A 14,412-nucleotide genomic window follows, 5' to 3' on the forward strand; every position below is an offset into this window, starting at 1 on the left:
AAAATCATCAGCTGCCTCTGTGGCTACTCCTAATGTAGCCCATGGAAATTTGCCACCATGACTTAAAAGAACAGAAGCTGGCATGCATGGGTTTACTAACTCTTTCCTTCCAGGATATGATCCAAACCATGCAGCCATCAACTTTATGGTGGGAATGGTCGTGACTATATGGTTTTCCAGGCTCAATTGCTACCATATTGAGACATCTTCTAGATTTGGTTTTAGTCATCCTGACAACGTAATCCAGAAAGGTCGCAACTGCTCTCCCACTCACCCCACTTCTTGAAGGTCATATGTAGGGCACAGCCATTCAAAATTTCCCACTCTCTTGATTGTGTCTTATCTGCTTTCATTTCAGAGTGCTGTCAAAGTGAAGCTGCCGAAGAACTCAATTGGACCTAAGCATATCATACATCTGAGAAATATTGTACCAGACTCTACTATTCTTGTAAGGAAAGAGAGAGAAACTACAAGAACCTACTTCACTTCTAGACCAGGTATAACTCACAAACTGAGCCTCACACACCTGTTTTAATCCAGAATACATGTCTATCCCGAAGTAGTGGATGAGGCTTCCATCTTAATATTGTAAATCAAGACAGGCACTTATACTATCACCCTTGTGGTGGACCATGTATTGAACAAGCATGGAATAAAAACATGAGTGTTCAGAACCCTCTGGGATTAGAGGTAGAGTTTCTCAGGACTTTCCCGCCAACCTAGCAGTTCAAAAGCATGCAAATGCGAGTAGATCAATAGGGACCACCTCGGTGGGAAGGTAACAGCGTTCCATGTCTAAGTCGTACTGGCCATGTGACCATGGAAGATTGTCTTCGGAGAAACACTGGCTCTATGGCTTGGAAATGGGGATGAGCACCGCCCCCTAGAGTTGGACACGACTGGACAAAAATTGTCAAGGGGAACCTTTACCTTTACTTTACCTCTCAGGACACATGAGGATTCTGGAACCAAACAGGATTCCTATGACATCACAGCAATGTGACTTCTAGAACATTTCCTGTTTCTGCCCTAGCCCTCATCCTTGTCCTCCAGATGCACGTACCTTAGGGGGAGGGAAGATCACTTTCAACGTTTGAAAGACTACAAACTGAAGTACACCTACAAGTAAGAAAGGGCCCTGTAATTTTAGTCAGATTTGGTTATTGAAGTAAGTATACAGAGGATCAGGCTAATGGAAACTTGGGCGATGCATGAGGCAAACGGGAGTAGGAATATTTTGCCTGAAAATTATACCAAAACAATAAGGTTACATACTTATCAACCAGAAACTCAGACCATTTCATTAAATCAACAAGACCTGCAGGGTTTCGCTCTGGAGGCTCCTAGAGCTACCAAACAAAACTCTGTGTACAGTTATTTGTGACCGCATTTGTCTAATTCAACGGTTTCCAACTGTGGGTCCTCAGATGTTCTTGGACTGCAGTTCCCAGAAATCCTGGACAGGACAGCTAGTGGTGAAGGCTTTCAGGGCTTTTAGTCCAAGAACATCTGGGAACCCAAAATTGGGAACCATTGGCCTAAGCACTGTGGCCAGAATAGTACCTTCATATAGCTGGTACCAAAATGCAGTCTTTGGTAATATGTCTTTATATCTTCCTTTTTTTCTCTCTTAAGAAAACAGATGGGAGATGGAAGAACTACAGACAGAAAACGTAGGAAGGCTAGAAGGGAAAATCTGTGTCTTTTGGAATGCCCACTCCCTCAAAATCTCATGTTTGAGGAGGGAGTTGAAGAGTCAAAAGGTTTTGGAACCATCTCTAGAGTGCCATCTTGTAATGTCCACTGCAAAGTAAGTCCTATTGAATTCAATAAGAATTGCTCTCATCATAAGCATGTGTAAAACTGCAGCCTTCAAGTACTGAGTCTGGCTAGACTGTGTCAAATAATAACACTAGGCAATCGAAGTCTGTATTTGAGAAATTCATCCACAAAAACATGCAGGCATAAAACAACCTGGTGCCCTTCCCAGTCCTTCTTACTCCCAGCCAAGCTGTATCACAGAATGTAGGTCAAGACCTTCACAAAAAAACCTGTGCTATATTTTCTATTTGACTTGCAATAATATGCAGCCTGGGTCTTACATTTCACGAATTGCCCAGGGTTCAGAAGATTAGATAAGGAAGTCAGGAGACAAAATATATTTGTCCCCTAGCGTCCCTTAGAGCAGAGAGTGAAAGTTTTGAAGGATAGATCTGGAGGTTTCTAGAGGTTAAATACATATCACACAGATTAGATTCTCTTTCTTGTTTACATTAAAATAAGTGGTGAACCTGTGATCCAGACCGAGGCCATTGTGCAGAGGAGAGGGAGTGTAAACTTGTCTTCTCAACCAGCTGGTATAATTTTTATTTTATTTACATACCACACATTTAGTGAATTCACACTCTTCTGTGTGCACTGTACAAATTAGCAGAAAAAAACCCAAACCACCACCCACTTAATAGCATAATCAAAAAGGTCCTTTAACCCACTCATGTGCAATAATCTACAGAAAACCTAGCATTCAAACATTAAAATGAACTTTGTTTCAAAATCATACCAAATTTTTATGACTCAAAAGGGGAGATGACACCAACAGCCCCCCTTTTTTTAAAGAAATAAGAAGAGGGATTTGAAAAAATATATTGGTTCAAGGAGTGATCTGAAACACACTCACCCACCCATAAGGGTCTTGATACAAATGGAAGAATGTACATATTTACACTCCAGTAAACACATACATTCTTGCAGGTGGATCAAGACCATTTTGGGCCAGTGAGTATGTTTCAAATCAGACACACACACACACCTAACCAAGCCAATACATGTTTCAGAATATACTGTCCCAAAGAGCACACTAAGAATAAAATGGTCCCCAAGAATAACTTTAATGTAATGTGTCGTTTAGCTATTATTGAGGAAAAGGCCATCTCTGTCTCAAAACTAAAAGAGATATTCATAACGTCTGTGCTCACTCCAGCTGCTACCCACTTACTATTGCAATATCAACAAATTGTAATTCATCTGATCATTAGATCAACTTGGCTGGCTGGGCAAAAAAGTTGCAGAAGTCCTCTGTGCATGCATCCTTGACCACACATGTATCAGTGACTGCCAGGAGGACACATGGCAAGGGTGAGCAATTGTGGCCCGCCAGATGTTTTTTGGCACGCACCTCTCATGAACTGCAACCCACACAGCCATTTGCAAGGGATGCTGGAAGCTGCAATTCAATAACTGTGGTGGACCCACAAGTGCCCACTTTCCTTGCTATAGATGTTTTGAGGTGTTCTTTGGATGTGAACAGATTGGGTGTGTGCTAAAAAAAGATGAAACCCACCAGTCCAGAGAAGGCAGAAATATTGAAGTTCACTGTGCTCTATCCAAGACTGAGTAAAGCCAGCTTTGGTTGAGCTGACATTTTCTTTAACCACAGGTAAGCATCTTTGAGAAGCTTGTGGGCCTTACACACCCATTCCCAGCGCTCTTGAATGCCTCACCTGCTCCTCTGTCCTGCTCAACTGAAAAGGCTTTTTTCTTCTTCTTTTGAAAAGCGTTATTTATTTATTTATTTATTTATTTATTTATTTATTTATTTATTTATTTATTTATTTATTTATTTATTTATTTATTTAAAATGTCCTACCATGCCCTCTAGTGGCCATAATTCTTAAAATTTGGAAAAATTGGGAAAGGGGGAGAAGTTCTTGGTGGCAAAAATAAACGTGCCCCCCCTACAGCTCCTGGAGGGTGTGGCTGGAGAGCGTTTCCAGGGCCAGCGGTGCTTCTGGCTGCTTGGATCACGGCTGTGGCCAGTCACAGCTTTGTTTCCCTTTGGTGGGAAACTCTGCCTGTTCCTGGAGAAGGTGGGCCAGGAGACAGCAATATGTGCCTTGATCATGTCCAGGAAAGATTACTGGCACATGTTCTGCTCAAAGCGATCCTTGAAGACTGTTTTGGAATTAGATGTGTGATGCAAAACATAGTAACCAGAGTATTTTCTAGAGTACATTTCAAATAGCATATGCTGTCAAGTGCATTCTCATCCGATTCATTCCTTCACTCAGTTCAAGATGCTGGTTCTTTCCTAAAAAGACTAATTAGTTTAGAATAAGGAAACATGAAAGGTTGCATCCTCCTATATAAAGCTGCCTGAAACTTACAGTCTTTGTCAGGGACTTTGTTGTTTGTGATCTAAACAATCCAGAAATCCCATAATGCTAAACAACAGGCGTTCAGACAGTGGGTGAGAATTTGAGGCAGAACTTTTTCTGCAGCAGAACCCTGGTTATGGAATTTGTTCCTGAAATAAATTAAAATACCCTCTCTGAGGGTATTTAGGTGGACATTGAGCAGGTAATACATGTTCATTTTGCATTACTTTGAACAGGACTTAAGAAGACAACTGAAGAATTGATTGCTTTGATGGTTGTTGTGGGTTTTTCAGGCTCTTCGGCCATGTTCTGAAAGTTGTTCTTCTTGACATTTCACCAGTCTCTGTGGCCGGCATCTTCAGAGGACAGAGTTCCTACTCCAGTCCTCTGAAGATGCCGGCCACAGAGACTGGCTAAATGTCAGGAAGAACAACCTTCAGAACACGGCCAAAGAACCCGAAAAACCCACAACAACCATCAGATCCCGGCCGTGAAAGCCTTCGAGAATAAATTGATTGCTTTCTTTGTTTTTAATTGTTGCCCTTCCCTTTTTGTCTCAATGTCATTTTGAATGTTTTAAATATGCAGCCTTTGTTTAAAGCTGGCAAGTGCTCATGCAAATGCTCTTAGAAAATAAACAGACAATCCACATCTCATAGAAGGTGACAAGCACCAACTGGGAAGAAGTACCACATGAGTCACCCGAAAAGTAAAGAACATGTAATCCAAAAGTTCAAAGGTTCTCAATTTCCTGCCTTCTGCAAACAAATATTTGGCCAGTCCCCCTCCCTAGTGTGTCTTATCATATGCCCGACAGGCAAGTAAATAGCAAACGAAATGATAATACATCACAACAGGATAACATTACTTTTTCTCGTTTGTGCATCTCACTTCTTTACTTCTTCTGCTCTGCCTCTTGCCCTATGGGGCAGTAGTTAACCTGTAGCAGTGCAGTCAAGCCTCTCTCATGATGACCTGATTTTCATTCTGACAGATTCAGGTAGCTGGTTCTTGGTTGACTCAGCCTTTCATCCTTCCAAAGTTGGTAAAAATGAGTACCCAGCTCTCCTTGGGGCAAGTTGTTCCTTGCATAGTTGCATTGTAAATCACACAGAGAGTGCTTTAGCGCTATGAGGCAATATAGGTGTAGAAACAAACAGATAATAAATGAACAGACAAATGCACAAATAACCCTCTCACCACGTATCCCCATTTGCACATATATCCCCAGAACTAAAAATGCAACTGGGCAGCTGGTCGTCACGTTGGCTTGAATTGTTTTTATTTTCACCACCATTATCCTGAACCCCTTTGGCCTCTGACAGGTTCTATCGTTTACCTAGATATAATTAACATTGATATAATTAACAAGGGACATAATGGTTTCTGAGAGTGCCAGGAAGCATAGGATGGGGTGCAGTAAGGAAGCTATATTGGTAAGGAAGCCCCATCAGGTCAGTGGAGATATTTGCCTGCCCTATGAGGTTCTAGATGTGTTCTATATCGATTCAGTTTATGTCACATCTTTCCTCTCCTTTAAAAGTAGCAATGTACTTAGTTGTTCTCTCACTACTGTATCCTCGTGATAAATAATCCTACGAGGGAGGTGAGGGAGACAGAGACTTGCTTGAGGTCACCCAGTGAGCCTATGACTCTCTGAAATATGGATCTCCCAACTCCTGGCTCAGTACTCTAATCACTACTCCACATTGAATTTAACATGGTTATTTTGGGAATTTTGATTATAATGTGTATTCTCATAACATCAGCAGAGTTAAGGAGATTTATTTATTTATTTATTTATTTATTTATTTATTTATTTATTTATTTATTTATTTATTTATTTATTTATTTGATTTTTACCCCGCCCCTCTAGACCATGTCTACTCAGGGCAGCTTACAAAATAAAACAGAACAGTATAAAATATATAAAATCATAAAATTACAATTACAATTTCAATTTAAAACAATTAATTTAAAGAGAGGATTACCAAAGTGGAATAGCAAAGAAAGGAAAAAAAGGAGAAAGACTTAATTGACTGGAGGGAAGGCCTGCTTGAATAACCAAGTTTTTAACTGGCTTTTAAAAACATCCAGCGAGGGTGCCAGCCGAATTTCTGTTGGAAGGGTGTTCCACAGCCGAGGAGCCACCGCCGAGAAGGCCCGGTTTCTAGTTTTTTCCTTCCGGGCCTCTCTCGGTGTCAGACCCCTCAGCTGCCCCTGCTGGCTATGTCAGGTGATTCGGGTAGATCTGGGTGGGAGAAGACGGTCTGCCAAATATTGAGATATTAGTTTTCATAGACACTATGACACTGAGAGAGCAAAATATCAACGTAGTCTATTTACATATATACATAGAGAATAGACATTCATCTGGCAGTGTAACATGACATAATACAACACACAGCATAGGAAAAAAGTGATCTGACTTACAGCACATAAAATGTCCCCTTTACACATGACTTACGTACAGTTATGGGACCAGTCAGAAAGTGCAGTACTTCATTTTCAGTTACACAAAGTTTCATCATGTATCACAGCAGTACAACATTAAGTCTCAAACTTTAGTAACTACACCTGAACACAGTCAGTGCAATGACTGAGGTTAAATCAGCCATTTTACATTTAACTATACAACATTTATATTTAATACATATTTGCATCAAAATCTCAACAGGTTAAACAGTTAGGAACAGAGGTGGGAGTCCTAACATATATCTACGTCCACCATAGGTCATCCCCAGTTCACTACAGCACCAGTAGGCTGAAAGAACATCAGGATTGGATATTACAGCCATTTGCAGTTGAGGGAAAGTTGCCAAATCTCTAGCCCAAACAGCACGTAATCAAACACAGATTTCCCAGGGGTGATAAAATGTCTGGTTGTTCTTGTTTCATGCTGCATTTGGCAAAGTAGCTTTGTTTTATGATTGATTATCATGAGGTGAACACGAGCTTCCTCTGCTAGTCTGACTGTGCGTCGAAGGAATTGCATGCCGGGAGGGAAAGATAACAGCAAAAAATATGCATTTCCATTAATGTGTCCTTTACCTCCAGGTGTCCTTAACAGCAACAGCTGAATTAGTTTGTTGAACATTAGGAGAAATATATATGAAAGGACTTGTTCAGGTACTGAGGACAAACACCTGAGCCAAGCATATACTGAGATGAAAGGAGGTCCTTTCTTTAAATCTTCTCTGCCTACCATTCTGTATCCCTTTCTTCTTTCTTTGGAAGCGTTCCGATGGTGCCTGCAGAGTGGAAGGTTCAGCTGACTGGACACTGTCATTGTCCAGGGGTTGCCCAGATGCATTCACATGCTATGGTGAGGCTCCTTCTCTGCCCCCTTCTGTCCCAACAAGGATGGCAAGCAACCATTATAATGTAGATGAAGCCCTTTTTGAATAGGCAGCTGTAACACCATAGAGATTCTCATTTGCTGACTTAGAACCTAGTGTCCAAGCTCATAGGCCTGCTGAGGGCCTGGTGTCTAGAACTTTCCGTCTCTTATCTCTGTTGAGTTGACACACATTCATTTATGATAACCATCTAAAGGGTTCAACTCTCAAAGGTGCCTTCAAAGTCATACCTACCTTGTGGTATGCCAGAGAGCCTTTATAAAAGCCAGCTCCCACTATGTCCTCCTCATCCAACTTGACTTCTCTCTTGAGCTGCAGAGATGAAGGCTCAGTGGCTGCTGCTCGTCCTTGCCAGTGTCCTGGCCACAGGACAAGGAATGATTTACACACCCTGTGAACTGGCTCAGCAGCTCCAGCAGCTGGGATTGGATGGCTATGCTGGCTACAGCTTGGCTAACTGTAAGTACATGGGGCAAAATAGTATCGGCTAGGGAAGCATATAGAGGGGTGTGTGTGTGTGCATTCTTGACAGTCTCTTCGGGAGCAGACTAGACTCTGTGTGACCTCTAGAGGGTTTGATCTTCTGTGCCTACCTGTTCAGGTAATGATTCATAATTAAGGGGAATGCTCTACTTTTTTTATAGATAAATAGGAACATGCGGCTTTATGTCACACTATAGAGCTGTAGAAGTGTGTGGAGTTGATGGGGCATAACATATTATTTATTTGTTGCGTATGTACATAGTTGTGAGCTTTGTATCCTATCTTTCTTGCAATAAGCTCAAGGCAGCCTATATAATTGTCTTTTCCACTTGCATCTTCACAACAACCTCATGAAGTCAGTCAGGATGAGAGAGAGAGAGAGAGAGAGAGAGAGAGAGTCGAAGGTCAGCCGAATAATTTCTTAATTTAGGGATTTGAAGCTATATCTCCCAAGTTGCAGTCCATTATTCCAACCACTATACCACATGGGCTGGCAGCATATCACTTGATGTTTGAAGAAATGGGAAAGAAAAGTTCCATTTATGAGGGTGTATATGGATGCTGACTGGATAACTCAGTGTTTTGGGTATCAGGCTGTGGAACTGGAGGTTGGAAGTTTGATTCCCCATTGTCTCTCCTGCAAGCGGAGCCAGCCTGTGTGGCCTTGGGCAAAATGGTTCCAGAGTGTCCAGAGAAAAAAAGGAATGATAAAACACCTCAGTATTCTCTACTTGGAAAAACCTGAAAGGGTTGCCAAAAGTCTGAAATGACTTGATGGCACATAATTATTAACATAACATAACATAACATAACATAACATAACATAACATAACATAACATAAATTTATTTATTTATTTATTTATTTATTTATTTATTTATTTATTTATTTGGATTTATATCCTACCCATTTAATGAGCATGCCACTACTCTGGGCGACTTACAAAATATTATAAAATATACAGCTAAAAACATTTAAATTATAGAAAACATATAAAACATATTAAAAGGAAACAAAAAGAAGACAAGCACAATTTCCTGGAGGTAAAATTTTCAAATACCAGAGTGGGGGATACAGCGGAAAAAAAATTTTGTTTACCAATGTAGAATCTTGCAAAAATTTTAGCATGAATTCAGTTTGAAACATTATTTCTCTGTCTTCTCATTTCCCTAGCTACATCTCTCGTGGTTCACATTTCTCAGGGAGTCTCTTTGATAAAAGGGTTTGAATGTTGGATTAAGTCTGGGAATCTCTTGAGTTCAAGCCCCTCGTCCACCAGAAGGCTGACTGAGTGACCTTTGCCCAGTCACTCACCCACAGTCTAACCTACCACATGAGATCTTTATGAGGCTAAAATGAGAGAACAATGTCAATAGCATTTGGAAGTTAAAATCAGAATATACATGGCCCTGAGCTCCTTGCAGAAATGGTGGGATATAAATGACATGACAGTGTTGTACAGTAGGACCCCATATCCACTGGGGATTGGTTCCAAGCCCCTGGGGATACTCAAAACTGCTGGGCGGGGTAAGATTTTACAGCACAAGGCATTATGGGTGACAAAGGACTCTCCCCCTACCAGAAACCTGTGAATGCCTCCAGCTTTATCATACGTATTCTCTGTCTTAGGGGTTTGCATGGCGGCTCACGAGAGCAGCTACAACACTCAGGCCATTGACTACGACTCTAATGGCAGTGCCGACTTTGGGATCTTCCAAATCAACAGTGCTTATTGGTGCCAGAATGGTGACGAGTCAAGTGCCAACCTCTGTGGAATTTCATGCTCTGGTGAGAACTGACTTCCCCTGGAGGGTGCTTGATACGAATCAGGAGTAAATGATGTGTGGCCCTGCCCATGTTGCTGGACTGCAACTTCCACCATCCTTCACCATTGGTTATGCTGATTGGGAGTCGCTGTCCAACAACATCTGGAGACGTACGAGTTGTCTCTATATTGGTCATGTGAAAGTTGTGGTTCATAAAAGTAACTTTCCCCATGTTGGGTCTACAGCAAACTTTGCAAACTTGCCAGCAGGGAACAGGTCTATGAAAGCTGGAATCCTCCCAGCTAATGGAGCTTAAGTTCACGGTGGTCTGTTCAGATATTGCACAGAAGTCCAGTCGGCAGGTGGGGGGATTCTCTGAGTCATGGTTCAAATAAGTCAACTTTCTGAGCCCTGCATGGAAAATCCTGGGGAAGAGTAAGCTTCACATTACACACAAACTTACTCTACTCAGAATTCAAAGTGGACACTATCTCAGGTTTCCCAGATAATGCCCTGAGAAACAAAGTACTATGTACCTATGCTTCCACAGTGCCACCTACTTTATTATATTTTCCATAGCTTCATAAACATGCACGTGTGTGTGTGTGTGTGTGTGTGTGTGTGTGTGTGTGTGTGTGTGTGTGTGCGTGCGCACGCGCGCGCGCGCGCGTGTGTGTGTGTGTGCGCGCGCGTACGTACACACACACACACACACACACACACACACACACACACACACACACACACACACACACACACACACACACACACATTTTTCCAACCCCAAAATGTGATGGTTAGGAAACATGGATGGACCTGGTCATGACCAAATCCCATCCAATCAAGAGAGTATTACTAGAAGCAAAACTACCATGTTTCCCCGAAAATAAGACAGGCTGTTATATTAATTTTTGCTCCAAAAAACCCATTAGGGCTTATTTTTCAGGGGATGTTTATTCAAATGCAGTCATGTCATCTTCTTCTGGTTGCTGCACCATGGTGGAGGGCGGGCTTTCATTTAACTGGGACTTATTTTGGGGGTAGGGCTTATATTACGAGCCTCCTGAAAAATCATACTAGGGCTTATTTTCAGATTAGGTCGTATTTTCGGGGAAACAGGGTACTCAGCCTACTATCCATTAACAAGCTATGAGAATCCTTGATGCCTTCAGCCCTAGTGACTAGGGAAGGGAGAGAGGGGAAAACAACCCCCCCCCAAATTGCCTTGGAATAGGCTATAACTGACTCACTTTATGGCAGTGTCATAAAACTAACCTTTCACCTCTCCCATGCCCAGATTTCTGTTCATATGTGTCTTTCCCATGCAAATATTGCATTCCTGCCAGCAAACTGCTTGGTTTTCCTTAGGTGAGACTTTTAAAAAAGAGAGATGGATATGGTTTGAGAGAAGCATTTAAAGTTAATGCTTACCATTCACACAGAGAGAGACACACACACCATGTCTTCTGTCTCAATGACCACTGGCTGTACCATGGTCTACACCCACATCTCTTCTGCCTTCCTATCTAAAGTGGCCCAAGAGGCCTGGTAAAGCCACTGGGAGCAATAGCATAGCATAGCATAGCATAGCATAGCATAGCATAGCATAGCATAGCATAGCATAGCATAGCATAGCATAGGCATCCTTCAGTCTGGGAGCAATAACAAAAAACAAAAACAAAAAACCCAGCAGAACCCATTTACGAGAGGCACACGTGGAATGAGTGGCAGGTCTCCTTTTTTAATTGGCTTCCAGCTTTCCAAAGAAACCATTGTTTGTCTCAGGGCTTCATGGCATGATTGTTTGACAGGAGCCCTGGCAGCCGTCACAGCCCTCAGAGCATGTGTTTCTCTCACTTGAGACTGAAAGGTATCTGGGGATCCATCGCTATTTCCTACCCTTTGGAATTGGAAGTCCTTTCAAGCTGGATGCAAATGGTGGTAGTTTGGGATGGTCACCTTTTTTTTCTGGGCAGAACTCCTGCGTATTCAATATATTTTTGCTCTTCTGTATGCCATGTCGCTTGTGTCGTCATAGAAGCTCTGCCCGGGGCTGGGGGTGGGGTGGAACCCTGGAGGGAGCAATCAGATGATACCTCCTTTAAAAAAAAGATTTAACATTCCATCTCCTTTCCTTACAGAACTGCTGACAAACAACCTTGCTCCAGATGTGGCTTGTGCAAAGATTGTGGTCGATAATTCATGGAATGGAATGGGAGCCTGGTAAGGGGTCTTCAGCAGCTGGGGAAACAGAAAGAGGAGGCCATGGAGTGGGTGGGAAGGCTCCCCCTGGTGTTGCCGTCATTGAGGCATTGCTGGGCACACCTCTCGGGCACCGCAGGACAGTCCAAGAGCACAGGCTGAAAAGGGAACCTAACAATGCCAGGGAGGAACGCTCAAACCATCTGCCGGGCTGTCTGATGAGACCGCTGCCAAAATGCCACAAGGACTACATTAATTCAAACGTTAAGGCAGAGGTGAGGAACCTCAGGCACTGGGGCTGAATCTGGCCCACTTGGGGCTCCATTGTGGCTCACTGGGATCCCCCAGATGGCCACACACCCCTTTTCCCATGATACATAATTTGTACCTATTTTTCCCCTCCCTGATCTATTGAAATGCGTCTCCTAAGGCTTAGTGATTGACCCTAAGAGCTGTGGTAAAATTCCAATATATAGGTATTATGTCTTTGGCTCTACCCACCACTGGAATGGGGCCCCAAAACATTTCTCCGAAATTGAATTTGGGGCCAAAAAAAGATCTGTCATCCTGGGATTAAAGCCGTTTACTCTGTTGACTAAACTCTGAAGGCACAGAGCAGGACATGTTGTTCCGTCCACCATGAATGCTGTGGACCTGTTACAGGCACTGCGATTCACTCTTCGTCTCCCATGCTGGGTAGTGGTTATACTGTGTCTGTGAAATGAGAATATGAGATTAGTGTATGTTCTTTAACATATTTGTTTTTCGCCTAGTGTTTTTCACAAATCAAGTGAAGAAATTGTCAGGGTGGAGAATTTTTAATTGTTCCCTTTTTCCCCCCCCCCAGGGTGGCATGGAGATTGTACTGCCAGGGGCAGGATCTGTCAGGCTATCTTGCTGGATGTAACCTGTAGAAAATTGGTGTCACCTAGAAGTCGCTCAGCGACTGTCTGCCAAGCGAAATCTTAAGTCAAGCCCAGAAATAAATGCATTAAAAACGCAGTGGTGTCCTGTTTGACAATGTCACTTCAGCACCTATCTTTGTATCTAAGGCCATCCAGGTGAAGTGGTTGCTGGGAGTTGTATTCCAAAGAAGCAACTTTTTCAAGATCTAGGAAAGAAAAGAGATAACGGCACAAATATTTGGGCAGCAGAATTCTTGAGTTACTTCTGGTAAATAATTGCTATGGGGTCTAAGTTTAAGGCCAAATAAGGGGTGAAGTTACCATACTCCTGTTCTTGGCCTGACATCAACACCACTGGGGGCTCTTGACTGTTCCTATTTGAAATAATGCAGAAAAACAGAAATGTTGTCTGTTAAACAAAGCATACAATTCTATTAACAAATCACCACAATAAAGTCTCACCCTTGTTTACTTAATCTAATCCCCCCCCCTTTTCTCCTAAATCCCACAATAGTCCTCTTCATGCATAAACCTGCATGTGTGAAGGCTAAAAGTGGGGACAGGGTATAGTGGGGAGTGGTAGCATGCAGTTGGACACAAGGCATGCATTTGGAAAATAAATTGCGCCACAGGAAGCTGAACAAGATCAACTCAAAGGAAATTGAATAAATGGGATAACCCTAAAACATGATATATCAGGATTCATCAGTTCTGTTTTTTTAAAAAAACTGCACATTTGATGTTCAACTGCATGGTTTAAAAAGTACACTAATTGTGGCATTCACAGATATAATTATAATTAATGAGAAGGCTGGTCTGCATTTCAATTACAAGCCTCGTTATATTGGGCTTAATAGCTGAAACTGAGTTTTGACTATACATTTTTCAAATGCTATCCTTATTTTTAAAATACAATGAGAGCAGAGAATGCTTTTTCACACATGTACGTTGTTCCTAAAGGCATCAATACTTTCATTGCCCCCTTCAATAGTTCTAGAAAATTTGCTTGTAAGTGAACCCAGAAATATGGAAAGGACTGTTCCTTGAATTGCAATTTCAGAGCACTATCCCAGGGGTATTTCTATGAACTTGTCTTCCTCTGCTGCCGTGAGCCCTTCTAGTTCATGCACATTAACTGAAAATGGATCTCTAATTCAGTTTTCACTTGGATCAGGAACAAGAGAATATTCACAGAAACTATGCTGCACATCTTACAAATGTTGTACGATAAGTGATGTGTCCTCCTCAGACAACTCTTTGTTGGTGGAACCAAAAAAAAGCTGTGAGGTTTGGAAATGACTAATAGTTTTCGTTCGATAAGCAATAATGTCACAATTCCAATTTCCTGATCATTGCTTCATTCTTGGTCTTCAATTTGAAAAAAAACCATAACTTTTCTCTCTGAAGATTTAAGTTGAGCTTATTTAAATCTGAGATTTTTGACTGATATTCTTATTTGACTAACCAGGAAAAATCTTGTCAAATAATCGTGAAATTGCTTCTCCACAAGCAATAATCTTATCTTGTCTCTCAAGCTTAGTAAT

The 14,412-nt window shown here is 41.9% G+C and overlaps 1 protein-coding gene across 2 annotated transcripts; it reads left to right on the plus strand.

Moving 5' to 3' along the window:
• The first annotated feature begins 6,558 nt into the window (after nt 1-6,558).
• On the plus strand, nt 6,559-13,809 carry LOC110081124 (lysozyme C, milk isozyme). Of its 2 annotated transcripts, XM_020797577.3 has the most exons (5): nt 6,559-7,479; nt 7,832-7,972; nt 9,625-9,783; nt 11,903-11,984; nt 12,811-13,809. In XM_020797577.3, exons 2-5 carry the CDS (start codon nt 7,834-7,836, stop codon nt 12,875-12,877), a joined length of 447 nt encoding a protein of 148 aa, XP_020653236.3. In that variant the 5' UTR covers nt 6,559-7,479; nt 7,832-7,833; the 3' UTR covers nt 12,878-13,809. The 2 variants fall into 2 exon arrangements, with proteins under 2 accessions (XP_020653236.3, XP_020653238.3); XM_020797579.3 differs by having other exon boundaries at nt 6,559-7,972.
• The last annotated feature ends 603 nt before the right edge of the window (nt 13,810-14,412 follow it).

This window comes from Pogona vitticeps, chromosome 2, assembly GCF_051106095.1.
Source record: "Pogona vitticeps strain Pit_001003342236 chromosome 2, PviZW2.1, whole genome shotgun sequence".
NCBI classification, from domain to species: domain Eukaryota; kingdom Metazoa; phylum Chordata; class Lepidosauria; order Squamata; family Agamidae; genus Pogona; species Pogona vitticeps.

What these genes read in the sequence shown, in the direction of transcription:
- LOC110081124 (XM_020797579.3), top strand. Translation starts at nt 7,834, where the DNA reads ATGAAGGCTCAGTGGCTGCTGCTCGTCCTTGCCAGTGTCCTGGCCACA. An exon ending in TGGCTACAGCTTGGCTAACT is followed by an intron (nt 7,973 to 9,624) that starts GTAAGTACATGG and finishes TCTCTGTCTTAG; the next exon opens with GGGTTTGCATGGCGGCTCAC. An exon ending in TGGAATGGAATGGGAGCCTG is followed by an intron (nt 11,985 to 12,810) that starts GTAAGGGGTCTT and finishes CCCCCCCCCCAG; the next exon opens with GGTGGCATGGAGATTGTACT.